Raw genomic sequence first — 23,590 nt, 5'->3', positions numbered from 1 at the left:
TTTTTAGAGGAGGGAAAGAAATTAGTTTTCATTTTTAATTAATGCCAGTTCTCTCAGCCTGACTTTAAATAATGCCACCTCATTTGTCTTATTAAGTATTTAGTTTTGCTTTTAATTAGTTCTGTTTATTGTCACTGAATTTTAATTGTCAATGCAGGGTCTCAGCAGGTCTCGTGTGGATGCTTTATAAATGTTTCCTGTCCTCCTTTAAGTCCTGAGCTTGGGTAGCAGCACCTCTGAAATAGCAGGGGGCAGGTTACAGGGAGTGGCTGAAGGCTGATGTTTTGTGTGTGTGTGTGTGTGTGTGTGTGTTTTTCCCCAGACCTCACCTAGTTCTGGTTGCCTTTGAGATCCCTGTTTGCACCAAAATAGCTGGTCTATGAAGACACTCAGAGGGAGCTCAGGAGGGTGCAATGGCAGAAATTCAATTTAAATTTGACTTGAGGGAAAAACAAAAGGAACATAATGGTTCATGGTAGCCAAAAAGGCCAGGATAGATTCAGGTATGGCTAGATCCAGCATTCTAACAACATCATCAGGAATCAGTCTTTCTCCATCTCTCAGCTCTAGTTCCATCCTTTGTCAGGCCTTTCCGACGTGGTAGCAAAAGTGACTGACAGCAGCTTCAAGTTCTGTGAGCTTAACAACTACAATGGAAAGAGAGTGCTTCCATATAGTTCCAGCAAAAGTCTTAGGTCAGGCCTTGATTGGTCCTTATCAGGTCATGTGCCTATCCCCAAACCAATCACTGTAGCCCTTGGGTGTAGCACATGGATTGGCCAGGCAAGGGTCATTGGCCTACCTCTAGGGACCAAGTGTGTGTGAGCCCCACCTGAACCACACTGGTTGATAGAGAGGGATGATTTTGCGAAGGAAAATTAGGGTGCTGTTACTCCCCCCAAAAGGGGAGATAATGCTGGACAGGCAAAAACAAGAAATCTCTACTCCAGAAATCCAATGCAGTGTGTCACTCAGGCCTAAACAAACACCTGGGATTTAGACCTTTGTTCTCCTCTCCAGCCCCACCCTCAAATATCAACAGTGACCTCCTTGCCTGAGACTTGAAAAGGTCCCTGACACGTGCTAACTCATCAACTCATCCCAACAGCCCTGCAAGGTAGGCATGGCAAAGATAGGAATTTTTATGTCCTCACGTCACAGATGCAAAAACTGATGCCCCAAAAGACTAAGTGACTTGCCAGAGTCACGCAGAAAATGAATAGGGGCAGACAGCGGGGCTTGGGTCCCAGGACTCTGGGTCTCAGGCCAGCGGTTGTCCTGCAGTGATGGGTTGCTCTGTCAGTGAGCTTTTGCTGCATGACTAAGCGCCCCATAGATTGGAACAACAACCATTTATTTATCTCATGATTGGTTAGGTCAGTGATTGGGGTGGTCCTTCTGCTCTAAGCCAGACTTGGATGATCTTGGCTGGGCTTGTTCACGTCTGTGGTCAGCTTGTATGTTGGCTGCGACTGACTGGGTTATGATGGGGCAGCTGCAGCAACTAAAACAACAGTGCCCCTCCCCACCAGTGGTCACTGCAACTTGCTGAACTTTCAGAGCAGTGGGGGATGGGCTTTGAGCCTGCCTTAAAAACCTGTAAATGGGGACTGTTCTGTGGGATTGTTTGAAGGCTCATGGCCGGAGCCATCGATTATTGCTATATGGTGACAGGAGAACCATGGGGAGGTGACAGTGAGTTTGCTCTGTTTTAAGGTCAGGAGCACAGAGGTGCCTTCATCTTGAGCATCTGTGGGGACAGAGTCCCAGAGAGCAGTTTCCAGGCTCTCGGCCTCACGTGGAAAGGTGCTGGCTCCAGTAGTAGATGGCCATCCGCTGTGGCTGGGTGGCCATCAGTTGTTACGGGTTAGCCATTAGCCACTAATATAACTGCCGTGGCTACACTAGGGGGTTGGCTGGTTGGCAGAGAAGCACAGGTTGCAGCTAGCAGGCTGGTTGGTTTGTTGGCAGAGAAGTGCGGCTTGCAACCAGCAGCCACCAGCGAGAGTATAGTGGTATGAACGCCCTATCCATGGCTCCATGGTGTTCCTTTTTGGCCTCACCATGTCCTGCGTTCTTGTGCGGGGAGCGGGACCAGAATCCCTGCATGACAGCATCTCTCAGGCCCGTCTCTGTCCTGTCTTGAGCACCAACCAGCTCATTGTGGAAGGACCCAAGGCCTATAGTTCCAGCCATGGCCAGCTTCAGGGGAGGCTGGGGACGTCCCAGCTGGCTCTAGGAACAAAGACAACCAACGGCAGCTGGACGTGTCAGGGGGACACTGGGGCTCTGAGAGAGGAGGCTGGAATGGCAAGGCGTGCGGGCAAGTGGAGGGGCATTCAGCTCCACCACGTATACTAGGCAAGGCAGGAGACTGCCATCTTTGTCTTTGCTGGCGGGTCCTTGCCTTGGCAATGGTATGTAGGAACCCTAAGTGCCTGGCAAACAGTCAAAGCTAGATGCATGGTTGAGACAGAATAGAACATATTCAGCTCACTTCTCAAAGCCCTTCCTGCGTCACTCAGACAGGAAGCCTAAATGGGCCTCATTGTCTGACATGCCCCCCACCCTGCCCCCACTACTGCTTTGATCTCAGCTCCCACCCATCTCCTCCTTGCTCAGTCTTCTCCAGGCATTTTTCCTCCTTGCCGTTTCTCCAACTTACAAAGCACATGCCACCCCCAGGCCTTTGCACTTGCTTTTCCCGCTACCTGGAATGCTCTGCCTCAGATATCTGCGCAGCTGAGTCCCTTCAGATCTTTGCTCAAACCTCATCTCTCAGAGAGGCCCCCTGACCACCTATTTAAAATCAACCTTCCCTCTCAAGCACCAGTCGCTCTTCTATTTTCTCTAAAGTGCTCATCACCAGCTGACACGTTTTACGATTGACTTACTATTTGGTGATTGTCTTCTCCACCAGAAGGTAAGCAACACAACAATGGTTTTCCTCTTTTTTGTTTGTTTTCGCGCTGTATCCCCAGTACCTCCCGTGTTTCCCTGAAAGTAAGTCCTAGCCGGACAAACAGCTCTAATGTGTCTTTTGGAGCAAAAATTAATATAAGACCCGGTATTACATATATTATGTCATGTTATGTCATGTCATGTCATGTCATGTCATGTCATGTCATGTTATACCCGGTCTTATAGTAAAATAAGACCGGGTCTTATATTAATTTTTGCTCCAAAAGACGCATTAGAGCTGATTGTCCGGCTAGGTCTTATTTTCAGGGAAACAGGGTAGAACAGTGTCTGGCACATGGTAATAGATGTTCTATAAATATTTTTTGATTCTTCCCATCTCTCAAGAGAAGCTGGCAATCTGTATTTTTTCATTAAATCCTGTGCTTTTCAAAGTATTGGCTTAATTTTACTTTTAAAAAACACTGCATGGGCCAAGCAAAAACATATTTTCAGCCTGGATCCTGTTCCTGGGACGTCCCCCCCTCCACCCTGTTTGAGGCCCTTTATGTAAATTGCATTCCCCACCCCATCAGATAGTCTGAGTGAGTTTTTCCAGATTCCTAATTGGCCAGTGGTGGGCTGGGCTCAGGGGAAGCGAGGAAGAGCAGGAAAAGAGACAGAGAGATGGAACGGCCTGCGTACCGTCCAAGCTGGTGGCTGCAGTTTCTGCTGTGAAGCATCTGGTTTGATTCCAAGACTGTGGGGCTGGGAGGCCGACTGTGGCATTGAACTCCATGCAGACAACTGCAGCTTGTGCTGGTTCCCTGCAGTGCCCTGACGTGCCAGCTATAGCCCCCGCCAGCCCATCCGCAGCCCCCACCAGCCCAGACCCGCTGAGTCCTGCTTAGACCCCTGCTGGGGCTCTGAAGCTAAGTGTGTTTTAAGAATTGATTTTCTTCAGTTTATCTAAAACCGGCTGGGATTCTGGGGAATGGAGGCGCGGTTCCTTACCAAACTGTACTAAAGGAGCCAGGGAGAAGTAGGCAGAACAAAATGCAAAAACGGGATGCAGGGTTCTGAATTGGGCTTTTCTGGGTGGGCAAGGCTGGAACACAGCATGGCTCTGCCACTTACATGTGGGTTTATTGAGTGTCCGCTGCTCTCACTGAGCTCTATGACTTACGTGAAGATTTACTGAGCATCTACTATATAGCATTCTCAGGACTGGCTGCAAAGGGGAAACGCAGGGCCCCGTGTCCAAAAATTATGAAGAATTTCAAGGTGATGCCAGCAGAGCATCAAGCCAGGTGCAGGGTCCTCCTGTGCATGGGCCCTGTGTGACTGCATAGGTCCCAGGCCCATGAAGAGGGCCTGACGTGCACAGGCACTGCAACTGCTGAACCAATACAGGCCTGAGTCGTGCTGTCATGGATCTGCAAAAACAGGTGGAGAGACAAACAGCAAATAAATAAAAAGTAATAATAATTACACATCATGATAAATATAAAAGAAACAAACAGGATGCAATGAGAGGAGGTGACCTAGAGAGTGTAGTCATGGAAGGCTCCCTGGAAGAGGTGACATTTGGGCAGAAACTAGCAGACTAGCAGAGCATGTGAAGGAACCATTCATGTGACAGTAGGAGAAAGATGCTGTCAGAGGCAGAGAGAATAGCAGAGGCAAAGCCTAGTGGCTGGAATGTGGTCAGAGATACAGTGAGAGTAGCAAGCAGAGGCTCATGGCAGTTCTTTGAGGTCCCAGAGAGGATCTTATATCTTATGTGTGATAGGCAGCCATCAAAGCACTTTATCAGTTTTCAATTATATTTTTAAAAAACAAATGTTCATTTATTTTTGAATAGCTAACATAGCCACATGGTTGCAAATACAAAGGGGTACATTATGAAAAATCTCCTTCCCGTCTCAGCTACCCAGTTCCCCTCCCCAGAGACAAGCGATGGTATCAGTTTCTTATATGTTCTCTGCAGAAATATTTTATGCATATACAGCCGAGAATCACATGTGCATATCCTACTTTCTCTTGTGCAAATAGTGTTGTTCTGGAACATTGTCATACACCTTGATCTTTTCACCAGACAATTTATCTTGGTGATCAATCCTACCCATCATAAAGAATCTCAGTATTCTTCATGGCTGCGTAGTACTCCATCACATAGAGGCACTTCCATCCCTCTCGCTAGTGCTTATTATTAGGCATGGAGATTTCTTCGTTGAAAGACTTCAAGCAGGACTTTGGGAAACCCACTTAGACTCTCTGTGACTCAGTTACTCATCTGTAAAATGGGATAAGAAGAACGTCTACCTCATAAGGCTATTTGTGAGGATTGAATGAGATAAAATGAAAGGCCCTTAGCATGTAGCTAGCTAGCCCTTGATATTGGAACCGTCAGTTTCCCCTGTTGTTGGTTTTGGTACCGAAAGTAGACTGTTCCTTGGAGTTTGCACCCGGACTGTGGGGGAGCTGGCACCTAGGGAAAAAAGCTGGAGCCTCTGGCTTCCAGGGGAGGCAGTCATGGTATGAAGCTGTAGCTGCAGAACTGGACTTAAGCCATGACTGTGGCCTGACCAAACTGAAGCTTGTGATCTCTCAGCGTCTCCAGGCAGAGGTCTGAGTGGGCAGATCTCTGTTTGTCTCTGAGGCTGAAAGGTGGGAATGCAACCAGGGGCCAGAGGACCAAGAGTGTACAGTCACCAATCCCCCAGATGCTCATCAAAACCCAACAATCTGAAGCCCAGAGAGCAGTGTTCTACTCGTGTCAATGCAATAGGGAGTAGCAGCGCATGGGCTGTGGAGACAGAGTTCAAATCCCAACTCTGCTACCTGGTAGCTGTGTGATTTTGAGCAGGTGGCTTAACCACTCTGAGCCTCAGCTTTCTCACCTGTAAAAGGAAGCAAATACAACCTACCTACAAATAGCATTGTAAGGATTAAAGTAAATAATGAAGGTATGGAATTCAGCACATAGTAGGTGCTCAAGAAATGTTAATCATTTACTGTTAGATTAACTATCATCTAAGAAAAGTAGGTAAAGGGAATTACCATTCTACAAGCACTTGTGAGTGTGAGTGACGGTGGTAGGTGTTTAGACTCATCAGCTCATAGACTCATCAGCTCAGTGACTCCACAGTGAGCCCAGGGCTAGAATCCTCTACCAATTATCTGACACACACATCTCTACTTTTGCTCCCAGTATCATTCGTTGGTTTCCCTCTCCTGTTCCTCCCTGCGGTCTCGGGCCTCCTGTTCATTATGGTGATTGGCTTTCTGTGGTGGGCAATGGGAACTTGGTGGGGGGGGATCTGAAAATGTCAGAGGCTCACCAGTGGACTTTCTCCATTTCTATTAACTCACCCTCTAACCTGAGACCTTGGCTGGACTTCATGGAGGGTCATCTGCAGGCAGGTAGGAGACCATCTTAGGGTCACACTTTGTAAGACTGGACAATGCTTAGGTGGCCAGCTTAGGGGGGCATCATGAATTCAGGGATCAGAACCCCACTTCCCTAAGATTCTCCTTTCTACTGGCACGTGAGGTCAAGTTCTCTAGAAGCAGAACCTGAGATGGGGTTTCTTGAGCCAGTGATGGACTTAGAACAGGGTGGTGGAGGACACTGGGCTTGGATGTGGCTTCTGCTGGCGTCTGGCCTCAGCCTGATGCCACGGGGAGCTCTGGCGCGTGCTGGCACCACAGAGCCATCCCACCTTGAGACAAGGTGGCTGTGGTTTCATACTCTCCCCGTCTGTCATCGGCTTTTGGCTGCTCCCAGGGGTGGGTCTGGGTACCTCTGGGCCAGGCAGCTGTTCTTGTTGGCCGAGAGCCAGTCTCGGGAAAATGGTGCTGCTGTGAGCCCTTAGTTGCTACCATTCGTAGAGGCTGGGGGTGGACGCACCACCTGTAACGAGCATCAACAGTGTCTACAATGCCTGCCCCCTCCACCTGCATCTCCACCCCCAGCCAAGATCTGCCTGTGGACGCGTGCCCTCCTTTCTCTGGGGCTGTGCCTCCAGGTGTTCAAATGCCCTGATTGCTCAGGCAGTCCCATCTCCCTGCCCAGGCCCGGTTGACTGGAGCTAAGAGTCCAATCCTGGAATGTCAGTGTCTTTGAGAGCCCTGGGTGGCCAAGCTGAAATAGCCAGTGCTGTCCAGGGTGGCTGCTGGCCTGGAGCGATGGACATGGGTGGTTTCCGTGGCCGTCAGCCAGTGAGTTTGGGCTTTGCAGGTGGAATTTTAATAGGAAACAAACTCCTGGTGTGCCTGACTGAATGCAGAAGAGGGCTGGAAGGCCAGGTTCTGCCTTGAGGGCAACAGAATTCGGAAGTCAGAGCTCCTGGGAAGGGACTGGACAGCCGTTGCCCCAGCCTTCCCTGCCTCCTGGGGTCCTCCAGGGCCGTGTTTCGTCTCTGCCACGAAGCAGGAGGGGAGGCTTTCAAGTGAACTTGCCAAAGTCCAGACCAGGGCCACCAAGGAGGCTCATTACCAGGGACTGAGGCTCTGGCCACTCAGCGGGGGACAGGGGTCCCAGGGGGCCCCAGGGCAGGTCTTAGCACTGGCAATAATGAGACCTGAAGGTTCTTTCCAGCAGATTTCCTTGTAGCAAGAGCCGTCTCTCCTTTCTTTGCATTTTCCATGTGGAAACAATGAAATGGTCATATTGATCTGGGATGATTATGTTAACCTCACAGGAGCAGACAAAATGGCTTCTCCACAGGGGGCTTCTCTCCCACGTGTTCAACCATCAGCCCCCCTCTAGCTCCACCCACCCGAAGATTTACTAATTCTGCAGGCGCCAGGATTGGAGAGAGTTCTCTCCCTGTTCCCCTCCCGACTTCTCAGCTGTTCAGCTTCCCAGAACATAAGGCTATGTTGTGACAAGACCCTTGGGGGAGATGAGGACCCACTGGGGTGTGGCCTCGAGTCGGTGAATGAGACGCATGTGGGTTCAAGGGCAGGAGCTCTCCGCTCTGGTCCATTTCTGCCAGCAGGGAGCTGGGACCTCCAGAAGGAACGTTCCCTGTGGGGGCCTGAGGTTCCCTCCCTGGAAAGTGGAGAAGCTGGGTGAAGTCTTCTTTCTTCTCTGAGGCCCCCAGACGGCTGGGCCTAGAGTAGGAACTTGAGACAGAAGGACTGGCTGAATCACTGGGTGACGTCCTCTCGGGGTTGTTTTCCAGGAGCGCGGGACTCCTGCCATGACGGATACCGTGGTCAGCAACAGCTCTAGTCGTTGGATGTGTCCCAGCGACCGACCCCTTCAATCAAAGTAAGTCACTGGGTCTCCCTGGGAGTGCCTTGGTTTTGGTCAGCGAGGTCTGGAGAGTTCTCCACCTGAAGAAGAAAAGGAATAGGAAGGAAAGAACTAGAATTTCCTGGGGTTGAGGAAAAGGAACCCAGGGGGAGTTTTGTCGTGGACACTTCTCCATTGATTTTACTGCTTTGCAACGTTGGGATAACAAGGGTCAATTCTGAGCTCCACGCCCCACATTCGAGGCTCTGGTGGAATGGTAAGAGCCCTGACCTGGTGGTTAGAATCAGACTTGGTTCTGCTTCTAGGTCTGAGCTAATTGGCTGTGTGATCACAGGCAAGTCTCTTCCCCTCTCTGGGCCTGTTTCCTCAATCCGATAAGGAAGGTGGACTAGACGGAAGGTGGCAAACCGGCAGGCCGCCAGCTCACTCTGACTTGCAGAAGTGTGTTTTTTGTTTTTGTTGTATCTTTTGGCCTGATTATTTAAAAATTGGGAAATTTCACATAAAAGTAACTTCGCATTCAGTGTCCAGTAACACCTGACTCGGGTGTGCTGGATCTGTGCCATAATGGCTCCTAAGAGCTGATGTTGCATTTCCAGAAATTTTGCAAGCTGGTTGTTAAACAGGGCCATTATTAAAAATTAAGTTATATAATTTTACAATTAAATGATATTGAGCGCAAAGGTGGTAAGTACTCAAAATGAATCACTACTTTATTCTTTTGCTACCTTTTGTCATTCTCTGTGTTGTTTATGTCTATTATATCTGTACAGTGAAATATAATATAATGGTGTGTTATTGCGTGTTTCCTCCCAGTCCTGGCATCCTGTTGGTTCAAAATCATCCATAGGTTCAACTGTTGAACATTGGCTGGCACATCACTGCCCGAAACCCTGGACCATCTAAGTCTGTTGTTTATTGTTCCTGCAGATTTTCGCTCACAGGAACTTGTTCCTTCGCACGCTTGGTAACTTTTTATTGTGAGCTCAATCTGTGAGAATCCTGGGGCTCTATCTACCTTGGGGATATTTTTCTTCAGAGAGACTTGTATTTGCTTCCGCCAGGAGTCAGGTGTGCTGCTCACACAGACGATGTGAGCTCCCTTGGAGGGTCCTGGCTCCATGCTGGGGGTCTCAGATTCAGCTTCCCTGCCTTGTTAGGAGGTCAAGGTCAGCCTCTGGAATGCAGTGCTATTTGCGGTGGCTTACTGCTCACAGATCCCTGTTCTGGATTCAGTTTGCTGGGGTTCTGTCTTTGTTTTTGTTTTAAATTGTCTTATAAAGGTATAATTAATGTACCTTCAACAGTACACATTTGAAGTATAATTTGATAATATTTAAACATACACAAACACACACACACACACAGGGTGCCGAAAAAATGTATACACATTTTAAGAAAGGAAAACTGTATTAAAATTGTAATAATCTATACTGATAACAAAAGATGAATACACATCACATTTGACTTCTGCAATGACAAGAGGCGCTCAAAGTGGTTCCCATCAGCGTCCAGACACTTCTGATGACAGCGAACTACTGCTCGAGCAACATTGACCAAAGTGTCCACTTGTGTACATTTTTTGGCACCCCTGGTATATACTCATGTCCTTTTGTTGTCTCTTTTTTCCTGCCCCTCACTTTCCCCACCCATCCCTAGGCAATTCACTAGTCTTCTTTCTGTAGCTATAAATTAGTTTGCATTTTGTAGAATTTTATATAAGTGGAGTCATGCAGTGTGTACTCTTTTTTTGGGGGGGAGATGTCTCTCTTCTTTCACTCAGAATAATTATTTTATGATCCATCTAGATTGTTCTGCATACCAATAGTTTGTTCCTTTTTTATTGCTGAATAGTATTTAATTATATGGATACCACAATGTGTTTATCTGTTCATCTGTTGATGGACAGACATTTGGGTTGTTTCCAGTTTTTAGCTAGTACAAATAAAACTTTGTATAATCATATGCTTTCATTTCTCTTGGATAAATGCCTGAGTGGAATGCCTAGGGCATATGGTAGGTGTAGGTTTAACTTTTAAAGAAACTGCCAAACCATTTTCCAAATTGGTTATATCACTTTAAATTTCTACCAGAAGTATGTGAGAATTCCAGCTTTCTCCCTCGTCACCAGCACTTGATATGGTCAGTCTTTTTAATTTTAATCACTCCAGTGTGTGATAGTGGTATTTCTTTGTTGTTTTCATTTGTGCTTCCCTAATTACTATCAAGTGCTATTTCTTTGTGGTTTTAATTTGCATTTCCCTAATTACTAATGATGTTACATATAACTTGCCATCACATAACCTCTTTGTTGAAGTGTCTGTTCAGATCTTTTGTTCACTTTTAAATCAGGTCATTTATCCTCTTGTTACTAAGATTTGCAAGGTTGTTTTTTTTCAGAGGTTATAGATAAAAGTCCATTGTTGGGTATACATTTTACAAATATTTTCTCTCAGGCCATGCCTTGCATTTTTTTATATAACAGAGTCTTTTGGAGAGGAAAAGTTTTTTTTCAACTTTGATGAAGTGTATTTTGTTTATTTATTTTGAAAGGGGGAGTGGGGACCAAAGAATCCCTTACTTTTTAATCCCAGAACTGCTTGAAAAGAGCTTTGCTCTAACTTATCTCCGACTTAGTTATGTATTGGTGAAGGGTCTTTCTGAAGAGTTAGTCTCCCCATATTCTGTGAAGCAACAGATCCTGTCTCTTTACTCCTTGTACCTAAAACCTCCTCCGGTTCTACGAGTTTTGCAGTTTTGAAGACACTAGAACTCTATGGGTTTCCTTTTTGAAAGGAAACTCATTCCCCCAAGCCCTTTCTGTGATGTCCTCTTGGAGCCAAACTGATTTTGCAGAAAATATTACATCCGTCAAAAAGTGTGTCTTTGTAAGATAAACAGTTGCCTTAAGGGTGGATGGGGTGAAATATTTATTTTGCTTTAGAAATGTCAGTTAATTAAAATCCCATCCATCAGAGTTTACTAAAGTCAATACAAAGCCAAACAATTTGCTTTACAATTAAATTAGAATTACTCCAACAGCCCGGATGCAATTTCATTAAAGTGCTCCTGGGCTCCCTATGAAACATGTTGGCGTTGTGAATGCATCTGGCTGACTTCAGTGCTGCTGCATTGTCTTCAGATATTAAAATTATTTTCCAATAAATGCTAATGGCTCTATTGTAGTCGTCACACATGCTATCTATTCTGCTGCAGTGGTGATGTGCTAACACTTCTAATATCTTTCTCCAGCAAATTAAGAAATCTAGTCTTAGTTAACTGCTGGCTAGCCAGATACTCTTACTGCTTTTCAAATGCCTTTCCCTCTCAGCCTCCTTGAATCTAACGATGGTGTTTGAAACACTACTGTGACGGTGTTTGAAAGCGGTGAATACATCTGCTTCTTGCATAGGTGGGGCAGTGGTTCAGCTTTTTCTGTCGGCTAGACCTGGGGAGAAATGCTGGAAACTCGATGCTTCTCTAGAGCTTTCAAGCCTTCAAGCCAGAGGGTGCTAGAGATTGGGGGTGGAAACTGAGGCACGAAGAGATGACATGACGTGCCTGTGGATGCACACCTAGTAAATGGAGACGCTGGTCTCCTTTCTAGAATGGAGTTTTGCTTTCCAAAACTGGGGCATTGCAAGTTCTACTTTTGGATGCTACAGTTACTGCTCAGGGCTCGTCCTCCTCAAAGCGTTCCTTAAGCCCCAGTGTTTCAAACAGCAGAAACCGAGAGTGATGCTGGCCATGTCATCATGAAGTGACGTCTCTTTAGTGCCCAGAGACCCATTATTTAAATACACAAATGATCAGCTCGGTTAACAAATACGCTGAACTGGTTTGGTCATTGCAGTCAAAGCTGCGGATTTTACAAGCCTCCTCTGCAGCTGACTTGTGTTACGTGTGCTGGGCTGAGATGAGAATGACTAGGAGAAAAACAGTGGAAAGGAGGTCATCGTCATTGAAACGTCGGGATTTTGTATCCAGACACCGTTGGTATTGTTATGAGATTGCTTTCCTAACTTTCTCTTTCTCTCTTTTCTTTGCCTTCCTTCAGTGATAAAGAACAGTGAGTATTTTGCTTTGCTACCCACTGACTTATATCTCTGTTCTGATCAAAGCGGCTGGCCCCTACAGAGAGATGGTTAAAAAAAGAAGGTAGCAAATTTTACAAATCTCAAAAACACTTAAGGTATTAAGAAAACACAAACCCCTTTTAAGAACAAAATGACCAAATTTCAAAAACTATCTTGATAAAAGAATGGAAAGTGTTCCTAAGGAGAGCCCTCAATTTAATTCTTGTTAGTAACTTGTGGGATTTCAGCAAGTTTCCTGTCCACTCTGTGCCCTTGTTTCTGTAGCTGTTCGCCTGGGAACATTGTTGGTAGATAAAGCAAACGCTAACTCAGATAACTGCTACCGTTAATAAAAGATGATGATGAGCAGGACAGAGCTTGGGGGAAGTTTCATGCTGTACATACGGTCTCAGTCACCTCACGGGAGGTCGGCCTGATTTCCCAGTGAAATGCCTTTGGCTCAGAGATCCTATCTTTGCTCACAACTTTTGTGTTTTAAATTGGATTCATTTCCTAAATATGCATGACAGATTGGATGCTGGGTCCAATAAATGAACAGTCGGCTGCAAAGCAGACCGGGTTTTGGTTGCGTGTGCGCATTCAGAAACCATGGAAAGTCATCTTGCCCTTCCCCATGATGGGGACGTTATCCCAGAGCCACAGAGAGCCGGGGACTGGCGTCAGAGGACCCAGTCTACCTCCTGCTCTGGTACTCAGTGTCAGTGCGGCCATAGGCACTGCCCCTCACCTCCCTGAGCCCAGGCTATCTCCTTTGTAAGATGGGTGTGATGACCCTGCCCTTCCCTACTCACCAGCGGGTGGTGGGATCAAATGAGATGCACGGGATGCACGGGAAAGCTTTGTAAACTGTAAAGCACTGAGCTAAGCCAGAGGAAGGTGTGAATTTCAGCCTTGCCTTACCCGTGTGTGTGTTTGTAGTGTGTAGTACATAAATACACACCTTGTATATATACATTGTGTATATGTATATATTAAGTGTGTACATGTACCGTGTTTCCCCAAAAATAAGACCGGGTCTTATATTAAGGTTTAGTCCAAAAGATGCGTTAGGGCTTATGTTCAGGAGATGTCATCCTGAAAAATCATGTTAAGGCTTATTTTCCAATTAGGTCTTATTTATCGGGGAAACATGGTATATGTATGTGTGTGTATATATATATATATATACACTTGCATAATTTGTTCAGGTTTTTGGACCAAAATGACTGCATCATCAGGCCCAGAATTGTCTAGTCACTTTTTCAACACTGATAAATACTTAACTAGGTGATCCCAGGAAATTTTTTTCCTGGCCCTGAGCCTCACTTTCTCCATCTGTCAAATGGGAGCTTTGGACTAGTTGATTGTTAAAGACCATTTGAATGTTCCACCATTTCTGCTGTTGGCTGGTAGGTCTCTGGCCAGACTAGACCTACCTTTTATGACTATATTATTCAGACATGCCTGGAAGAGATGCTCAGGTGCAGTCAGGTTATAAATATAAACATTACAAGAGAGAAGTTCATGGCTCCAGAGGGTCCCAAGGTTCATAGAGGCCTCCTGAATACTGAAAGTTGAAGGTCGAGTGTATGTCCCTCCTCCTTCCCACCCTCTCCCTGCCCTCCTCCCTTGCTCCCTCCCTCCCTCACTAACACCTATTCCCCAAGTGTCCACTGTGTAACAGCGCTGTCTTAAGCACCAGGCATACAGGAGTGGACAAAGTATGAGTGTGTGTCTAGAGGGGCCTACAAACAAACAGCCAGGCACCAACAAATGCACTCCGATGTGCAAGGACCTGTGCTAGCAGTCACAGTGGGTCACAAAAGCACGGGAGGGACACCTTGGCCAGACTTTGGGGTCATGATGGGAGAAGCCAACTGTGAGATGAGACCAAGTGAAGGCGGAGCAAGACAACAAAGAGACAGAGTTTCAGGCAGGGGACCAGCACGTGCCAAGTCCAGGTACGAGAGAGAGCGTGGAAGTTTAGAAGAACTGAATGGAACGCCATCTGGCTTAAAAGATTAGCAAGAGCCTCAGATTCCCCTAGCGTTCTGAGGGGGAGGGGGAACCACAGCACCCTTCGGCACCCCCTGGAGTCTGGTCGGGGTGAGTTTCATCCAAAGGGGCCTTTCGACGAGCAGGGCCCGTGTAAAACCATTCTGGAGCGTGACTGCCCCTCCTCCCCATCCTCTCCTTCAGGATTCATTAAAATCTCATTCACTGAGCTGTAAAGCGACTTCCCGCTGACACCAGTCTATGTCGGCATCCTGCGGGAAGGGGGAGGATAAGAAGAAGAAAGGAAAGAAAAGGGATTCATTTTCTGCACAGCACCACTGTGCCTCGGTGCCCCGAAAGCACTTCCATCATCCCACACCTTTTGGGAGCGATAATTTATTAATAGAGACATCTGGTGGGTATTTATTACGGGACCGTTGTGTGCATGAAATGAAGAATTAAGATGGGAGGCAGAAAGGGGGTGGGAGTCTGCCATTGGCAGGATTTAAAGAGAGACATCTGTGAGGGGCTTTCACCTGAACTCAGGGCTAATTCCTTTTGTAGCAGGAGCCACTGGTGCTGGTTTTGGTGGGAGGGTCCCTTCAGACCCTTTCTAGATGCACCTGAGCAGGTACATTCAGGTAGCAGGTTGAGCATGCTAGTTTCCCGACCTTCTGACTATACTCCACACATATTTCTTGGCAATTCCCTTCCCTCTTCTGAGTGGCGGTCATTTGGAAAATGAGCAGGTCAAATGCAGTGATCTTTAGACTTTTTGTTAGTACCAAAGCTCTTTCTCTGAATAACATTTTATTCAGAAGCTAAATATATAACACAGATAAGAGTGGAGCTGGCGAAAGACTTTTAGCAAGTGAAAGCATTAGACACATCAATGGTGAACTTTATGCAAAGGTAATTTAAAATAACACCAGACTGTAAAGTAAATGTCGGGAGTCTAACAAGCTTCACGTTTTCTTATCACCATAGTGGATACTGTATCAGCTAGCTTTTGCTGTGTAACAAACCATCTTAAAAGGCAGTGGCATGGAACAATTACTTATTATCAGGGATCTGGGCTCGGCTGTTGGCTCTGATGACCGTGGCTGGGCTCACTCGTGCAGGCCAGGGGTTGGCTGATCTCTGATGGCTGTGGCTGGAGTGACTCAGCTCTGATCTACATGTCTCTCATCCTCTGACATGCTGTCCTGGGCTTGTTTTCACGGTCATGGCAGAAGTATAAGACAGTAAGCAGAAACACACCAGGCCTCTGCAGGCTTCCCTTTGGGACTGGAACAAGATCACTCTCCTGCATTTTACTGACCAAAACAAGTCATACGAGGTCTGAAAATGAAGTTCGCGAACTCATCCTAGAAAAAGTGCTACATACCTCATTGCTGAATATCACTATGGTCACTTTCAAAGGAATCCCCTTGGGAAGCTATGCACCAACGCCAGTGCCTAGTCCACCCTTCAAAGCAATTTTGGAAATCTTTTTCTGGAATGGCCATCAGAGCTGTCGTCATATTACCCTTGATGTCCTGAATGTCATCAAAATGTCTTCCTTTCAATATTTCCTTTATCTTCAGGTAAAGAAAGAAATCATTGGGGGCAAGATCAGGTGAGTAGGGAGGGTGTTCCAATACAGTTATTTGGTTACTGGCTGAAAACTCCCTCACAGTGTCGTGTGAGCTGGTGCATTGTCGTGATGCAAGAGCCATGAATTGTTGGTGAAAAGTTCAGGTCGTTTTCATCTAATTTTTTCAGGCAGCCTTTTCAGCACTTCCACATAGTCAACTTGGTTAACTGTTTGTCCAGTTGGTACAAATTCATAATGAATAATCCCTCTGACATAAAAAAAAAAAAGTTAGCAACAGAGTTACAACAAGTTCACGAACTTAAGTGTCAGACCTCCTAAGTGCCGGCAGGATTCAAGGGGTAGGAAATAGATTCTGACTCTTTGGTGGGGGCAATTTCAAATTCACCTGGCAAAGGGCACAGATGCTTAGGAGGGTGAGGTATTGAGGTCATCAGTGCAATAAGCCATACTTCATGCCTTTATTAAGTTTCCAATATTAAATTCTGCATACGTTTTTCTCTTGATTTCCTTTCCTAGTAGCCTTGCTTTGCTAGTGTTGGGAACCCAACAGTGCCATCTGGCCGACGAGAGCAGGGAAAGCCTGGTCTGTGCCCACTCTGCCCTTCTGTAGCCCACTTCCCTGCAGCCCTTTGAGACCCCCTAGGGAACTGTAGAGCACAGTTTGAAAACCGTGCCTTAGATAATTTGGGGGAATAGGAGGCAGGTAGCCTTCAATATTTCCCCCAGGAAGCCTTGTCCTAGGTGTGTGAATAAGAATAGAGACCTGCCAGCCCTCTTTGCTCTGACTTGTCACAACCAGGAAGCCAGGAGTCTCTCCTCGCGCAGCTTCTGAGGGTCCCAGCAGGAAACAGACGTGAAATCATTCTCACATAACAGATCTAGAAACAGACGTTCAGAGCGCTGCAGAGCGCCAATATGTACTGCTAATAAATGGCAGGTTTAGGATTCCAATCTCGGAACTCTGCCAGGTCAAGGACAGCTCGAGCCAGCACACAGTAAGCCCTCTGGATATTTTCTGGATTGGACACAATGCTTTGAGAAACTTGTCTAAGGAGGCAATACTTTGGTCTCCAGCCTTGGTCTTCAGAAAGATCCCAACACTGGACTCTGGCCTTAAGAACATGGAATTGGAATCCTGTGTCCAGGGGCTCTTGACAAAGAAGCCACCATCTTACCACAGAAGCATTCATGAGGCCCCCATGCTCACAGTGCTGCCCAACCAAGGGGATGCCCAGACAAGCCCAGTTTCTCCCTTGAGAGCAAAGGCTTTGGTTTGAAAAACCACCTCATTTCTTTCTGCTGGTCTTTGGAATTAAAACATGAACAGCCACAGGAGGCTTGTGAGTCCCCAGTGAGACCAACCGGAGACATTTGCAAACACTGGATGAGCTGTTTGTCAACTGCGTGTTTTGGTGCAGAGGATGAGGAATGGTTTTGGAGAGATGCCGGCAGCCTCCAGCAGGCCTTCTGCTCGTCTGCAGATGGAGGCAATTATCCTAGGTGGGCCCTGTGGGGGGCCCCCATCCCCCTTACGTTCCTGGAGCCATTCATGTCCAGCAGCATCCGTCTCCACACACTGACCCCCGTGAGCTGTGTGGTGGTATGAGAAGCAGTGGCGCCAGGTCTGGCCCATGGCTGACCGTGCCCGTGACCATACTGAACTGCAGGAACGTGCCCTTGGAGGGGCGCCACTGGGTACCAGGCCCAGCATCTCACCTGTACTCGGTTTTGGTCACTGAACTGCATTGTAATAAATAGGCAGGAAATAAATGGAGGGGGATCAGAAGAGAATGATGGAAGAAAAGTGGGGATGAAGAAAGGAAGACCAGGGGTGGTGAAGACATCCATCTCCTTGGTAATCTGGAGAGACCTGGATTAGGTTATGCCCAAGGCTCTTTAGAAAGGATGGGTGGTCTTCATCATGCAGGAATCCAATGTATCCTTTAAAAATAATGGGAAGACACGTCAGGCTGAGGGATAATAACACATGGTGAGGAAGATCTTCCTAGCAGAACGGCACAGACTCCTTATGTGAGAGTGGGGTCTCCATCTCGGGAAGCATCAAGCAAGGCTGGAAGGACCCCTGCTAGGAAGGCTGTGGCAGCCAGACTTTCAGGTGATCCCCCAATGGTCCCCACCTCTTGGGGTTCAGGCCTTTGTATAATCCCCTCACCTTGAGTGTGGATGGGACCTGGGATGGGGTGTCACCCTTTCGATGACATTATGTCATGTAAGACTGTCTCAGTTGATAGGAGCTGGAGATTTGCCTTGCAAACTGGATGAAGGAAGCAGCCCACAGGATGTCACTGGAGGTCCTCTTGGTTAGGAATTAGAAGCTGACTCACAGGACCTGGGGGTGGCCTCTTGCCAACAGCTTACAAAAAGCCAGGGCCCTCAGCCACCCAGCTGCATGAAAATGAATTCTGCCAACAACCCACATTTGCCTGGAAGTCAATCCTCCCCAGTCATGCCTCCAGATGAGAATGCAGCCCAGCCAACATCTGATTGCAGGCAGCCTTGTGAGACTCCGAGCAGAGGACCCAGCTAAGCTGTGCCCAGACTCCTGGCGTGGAAACTGTGAGCTAATACATGTGTGTCGTTTTAAGCCCCTAAGTTTGTAATAATTTGTTATGCAGCACAGAAAACATACACAGACACTGAAGTTGGGGCTTTGTACCACCCTGTCTTTGTTTTCCAGGGGGGCTGTTTTTTCCAGTTATCTAATGCTGCAGAACAGATCACCTTAAACTTAGCGGCTTATAATGACAGAAACCACTTGTTACGCCTGACAGTCTATTGGTAGGGACTGAGAGTGGCTTGGCTGGGTGGTTCTGGCAGCGGGTTCCTATGTCAGCTGGGGTTGCAGTCATCTGATGGCTTGATGGGGGCAGGGGGACCCACTCACAAAGCTGGCGAGTTGGTGCTGGCTCTTGACTGGGGGCTTCAGGTCCTCTCTACATGGGCCTCTCCACCTGTGGGATGTTTGGGTGATGTGACATAACATGGCAGCTGGTTTCCTCTCACGTGAGTCACCTAAGAGACCAAGGCAGAATATCTTTTGTGACCTGGCCTTGGAAATCACACTCTGTCACTTGCACGGTATTCAGTTGGTCACACAGGACCAGCCGGGATTCAGTGTGGGAGGGGACCACACAGGAAGGGTATGAATACCAGGAGGCAGGCAGGAGTCCTTGGAGGCCGTCTTGTAGGCTGGCGACCATATCGATCTTCCCTCACTTCCTCAGGCGCCCTGCCCGCTCTCGCAACCCCAGGCCTTTGTAAACACCATTCCTCAGCCAGACCCACTCTCTCCCTCTGCCTTCCCCTTCCTCAGTTCCAGCTTATCTTTGAGATCTCAGCAGGGGCCAGCCACAGCTTTGTGGGGCCTGGAGCTTCTATAGTGTAGAGGGTACTCTTCAAGATAAAGAAGACAAAAATATCTTGCTGTCACAAATTTTTAAGATCATGTGACCATTACTTGAGCCCTTCCCAGGGTCTTGGGAGGTGCCTGTGCAAACAGAGGATCCTAATTTAAGATTCACCAGCATCACAGTAAATCCTCATCTCAGGGTCTCAGTATAAATGTCATTTCCACAGGGAGCTCTCCCTGATCCCCTAACCTAAGTACCTTCTATCACTTTGCTCTTCCCATGGGTCACACTTATCATTAGACATTTATTCATTTATTCATTTATCCCTTCTATTCAAAAATGTTCTGTGCTTACTTATTCTCAGATACTGTCTTAAATGCCACAGATATAATAGTGACCCAGACCCAGACTAGGCCCCTTCCCTCCTGGAACCTACGTTCTGGGGGAGGGGCAGCGGAGAGAGGCAATAAACAGGTAAACAACACAACTCTTTAAAATATAATTTCACTTAGAAAGTGAAGAAAGTGAACTTGGGCAATGGGAGATCAAGGAGGAGTTGACATTTGAGCCCAAACCTGAATGATGAGAAGGAGCCATCTATGGAGAGATCTGGGGAGATAGGTATTCCTGGAAAGGGGGGCAGCAAGTGCAAAGGCCCTGAGGCAGAACCAAGGTTTTGGTGTTCGAGGTTGAGCAGTGAGGCCAGCAGTGTAGTGATAAGGGGGTGATGGGGATGGAGGCAGGTTAAAGACAGACCAGGTAGGACTTTGCAGATGGGCAAGAAGACTGAGTTCCTTTTTTATTAAGGTCAAATTCACATAACAAAATTAACCATTTTCAAGTGTTTAATTCAGTGATATTTAGCACATTCTCAATGTTGTGCAACCATCATCTTTATGTAGCTCTGGGTTTTATTCTAAATCAATGAGAAGGTATTGGGGGGTATTGAACAGGGGGTTTGAGTGTGTTTAGCATTTGTTCACCCCTAGAACCCCCAGCTTCAAGGCAAGGTGTGTTTCCACTAGAATTTCACCCTCCTTTCCTTTCTTCCAATAAGATTTGCCCCAAGGCATCTGCTTGCAAACCCTTCGCACTCTGCTCTCAGAACAAACCAGCTAAGAAGGGAAGATGGCGGAAGGGGTAGAAGGAGGAAGATGGGCTTTTGACCAACGTTGAGTGTCAAAAGGCAATTTCATGCCAGCTGATGTGATTAGAGTGGTGGCAGTGATAGAGGCTGGCAGCTCTAATGGGGGCTGGCTCTGGAGGATTTGTAGTTACTGGTTTTCTCCCTAATGGAGACAAGAATTTCTAGTGGCGTTTACCCCTGCCTTCCACTCGGTGATGCCCCTCTGTGCCCTGGGCGTGGACCGTGTCGTTAGTGGAGATGACCGTGATTAGCATAGACCGCAGCTCGCTGCCAGCAGCCATTCAGTTCTCTCCATGCTGTGGAGGTGAAGTGCGCAGGCTGCCCAGGTCTGAAGCCCACCTCTGCCACTTCCCAACCACGTGACCTTGGGCAAGTGTTCTGACTTCTCTACATCTGAGTCTCCTCACCAGTAAACAGACAATGACCATCCCTGCCTTGGAGGGATGCTGTGAAGATTAAATGAGGGGATGTAGGCACACAGTAGGAATGATTTGAGGACTAAATGAGGTAATGTGGGCACACAGTAGGGATATGAGGATTAAATTAGGTGATCTAGACACATAGTAGGGATGATGTGAGGAATAATGAGATAATGCAGGCACATAGTAGGGATGATGTGAGAACTAAATGCACTAATGTGGGCACGTAATAGGGACATGGTGAGGACTAAGTGAGGTAATGTGGTCACCCAGTAGGTGCTATGTCAGTATTTGCTTTTTAAAAAAGAAGAGCACAGAATAGAACTCAAAATGCTATGGGAGTTTTTGAGGCTGGAAATCTGGATGTTTATATGAAATTAAGACATTTTTATAAAACTGTTGGCAACTAGTTTAAATTGATTAAAAAAAAATAAAGTCTGTGGCCCAAACCAAGCATCTTTGTGCCAAGCAGGGACTGGAGTCTACCTGGGACCCAGGGCTTCTGACCACCCTTCCGGAATTGTTTCCACTCCAGTTGTAGAAGTCTACTGTTCTGGGATCTTTTCCTGAGAACTCATTAGTCTCCTGGTTTCCATGAGCTTCCTGCAAATGCAGCTTACCATGTGCTAAGAACATCATAAAAATAAACCCATTATACAGATGAGCAAACTGAGGCTCTGAGAGACAGGATTCTTTGGCCCAGAGTCTCCCAGCCAGGGAGTTTCCCAGGAAGGATTTGAACTGGAGTTTACCAGACTCCAGGGCCTAGGGCCTAACCACTATTCTACACTGCTCACTGGGTTTTCTTTCCAGCCTCACCCCTTTCCAAATTCCCTTTCAGGCTCCAGGCAGGCTGGTCTGTCCATGCCGGTGGTCAGCCCGACAGACAGAGGAAGCAGGAAGAGCTGACAGATGAGGAGAAGGAAATTATCAACCGGGTGATTGCTCGGGCTGAGAAAATGGAAGAAATGGAGCAGGAGCGAATCGGGTGAGTCCCGACACTTCTCATCTCTTCTGAGAGCCCCTGAAGCATAAGGGCCAGGAGGCTGTGTTGGGGTGTGGGCGGGGGCTGCCTTTGGGGCTTGTCATCTGTGACATGCCAGGCCACTCACCCAGGCAGAACTAGAATCCTTGTTGCATGAGGTGTGAGAGAGCTGGAAGAGGAGAAAAGAGGACAGAGGAGGGAGTGGGCAGGGGCTGGCTGGGGCTCTTGGCTGGGGGTGTGTAAGGAGGAGGAAGGGGGGATCTTCTGACAGGGACATGGGGGATTGTCACTGGCGGCTGGAGGTGTGTGTGTGGACACAGGGTGTCTGACTGAACACAATTGCCGTTGCACAGTTCTAGTGACACTGGCCATGTAGGTGCCAGAACGTATAGCTGAGGGTGGGTAAGGAGAGAGAGTGTGTCAAAGAGAGAACGCATACGACGTGACTTATATAAGAGACCCGGAGAAACCAGTCCTGAAAGGGCGCCAGCATGACAGTGAGACAGCACAGGTTAACCTGCTGAGTCTGGACTCCAAGAACTGGGGTCCGTCCCAGCTCCCCGCTGTGCGTCCTAGGCACATCGCCTCACCCCTCTGAGCCTCCGTTTACTCGCTAGTGGCATGGGGACAGGAATAGTAATTATCCACAGGATTGGTGTCAGGAGTAAGTGAAATGAGGCAGGTACGGTTCCTGGCCCCGGCCCTGGAATACATCGTGTTTAAAAAATGGTTGGAAGAGGGAAAGCGATGGAGTTTGGAGGGCAGACATTTAACAAAATGTGTATGGGAGAGAAGCAAGGAATGTAAGGATGTGGGACGGTTGTGTCAGAGAGTGAGAAAGTTAGGAGCAGGAACAGTGCTAGAGAGAGGGGGAGCCCTAGTGGGTGGGCTGGAGAAGAGAGGAGTGGAGAAAATGTGCGTGATCACCAGAGTGGGGGGAGCGAGAAGGGAGGGTGAGCGTGCATGGGGGGGCTCGGCATGGCTGGAAACTCTGGCCATCAGGATGCAGGGGGACCACTGAGTGGGCCCCCATGACGGGCCCTCAAATGGGAAATGAGAGGAGGACTGGGATTCCACCTCATCCTTCAGCCCTTGTGCCAGCGGCAGCCTTTGCCAACTGCTTCCAACTGCTGTAGGCACTGAGGTGCCCATTTGTCTTCCTACCCACACACTCAGCTACGGGTTAACGAGGCTGTTGGGTGGAAAATGATGTGATGAACACATGGGAAGTGGGTGCCTTTGATTTGAGGCTCTGAAGATAATTTTACTCAGGGTGGGCTGGGGAGATCACGGGTGGTGCTGACAAATGGCAAAGACCCACCACAGCCTGTGTCAGCTTCCTCCAGAGGTTGCTGAAGGGATAGATGGGTCTCAAGGGGCCTGCTTATAGGGTTGAGTTTTTATTTTGCCTTTTGAAAGATATATCAGGAGTGGGGAGTTGTCCAAACTAGAGGTCTGTGAGTGTGTGTGTGATCGTGTGTGTATATATGCGTGTGTGTGTGTGCACATGCCCACCTGTGTGTGCCTGTGTGAGTGAGTGTGTGCCTGTGTGTGTTCACCTCACCTAACAGTGGGTCTCAGCCTTGTGGGAAGGAGGAGGGAAATGCATGTTAAGGATAAACCCTCGGAAGCAGGAACTCTCAGCCTCTTTCCTGCAGAGAACTTAACCACCAGCTAACATAGTTTATATTTTACGTGCTTACTTTGACAATTGTTTACTTCTCCCTATTAGATTATAAGATTCGCAAGGGTAGAGAGTGTTGCCTGTTTTGTTCACTGAATCTCTAGAGCCTGGTACACAGTAGGTGTGCAGTAAAATATTTGTTGAATGAATGA

General features: G+C 47.6%; 1 protein-coding gene across 6 annotated transcripts in view; it reads left to right on the top strand.

Annotated features, from left to right (window-relative positions):
- Window positions 1-23,590, top strand: part of RPH3A (rabphilin 3A) — a 216,738-nt gene that overhangs the window by 149,088 nt on the left and 44,060 nt on the right. For all 6 annotated transcript variants that reach the window (XM_074321945.2, XM_088801007.1, XM_088801006.1 and 3 more), the window contains 2 exons: window positions 8,091-8,179; window positions 21,611-21,757. In XM_074321945.2, the coding sequence (XP_074178046.2) occupies window positions 8,109-8,179; window positions 21,611-21,757 (218 nt within the window). In that variant the 5' untranslated portion in view covers window positions 8,091-8,108. The remainder of the gene's footprint in view (window positions 1-8,090; window positions 8,180-21,610; window positions 21,758-23,590) is intronic.

The sequence above is a fragment of the Rhinolophus sinicus genome, chromosome 9, assembly GCF_057876585.1.
Source record: "Rhinolophus sinicus isolate RSI-liver-muscle chromosome 9, RSI-T2T, whole genome shotgun sequence".
NCBI classification, from domain to species: Eukaryota; Metazoa; Chordata; class Mammalia; order Chiroptera; family Rhinolophidae; genus Rhinolophus; species Rhinolophus sinicus.
This window is presented reverse-complemented; position numbering and strand designations above follow the sequence as displayed.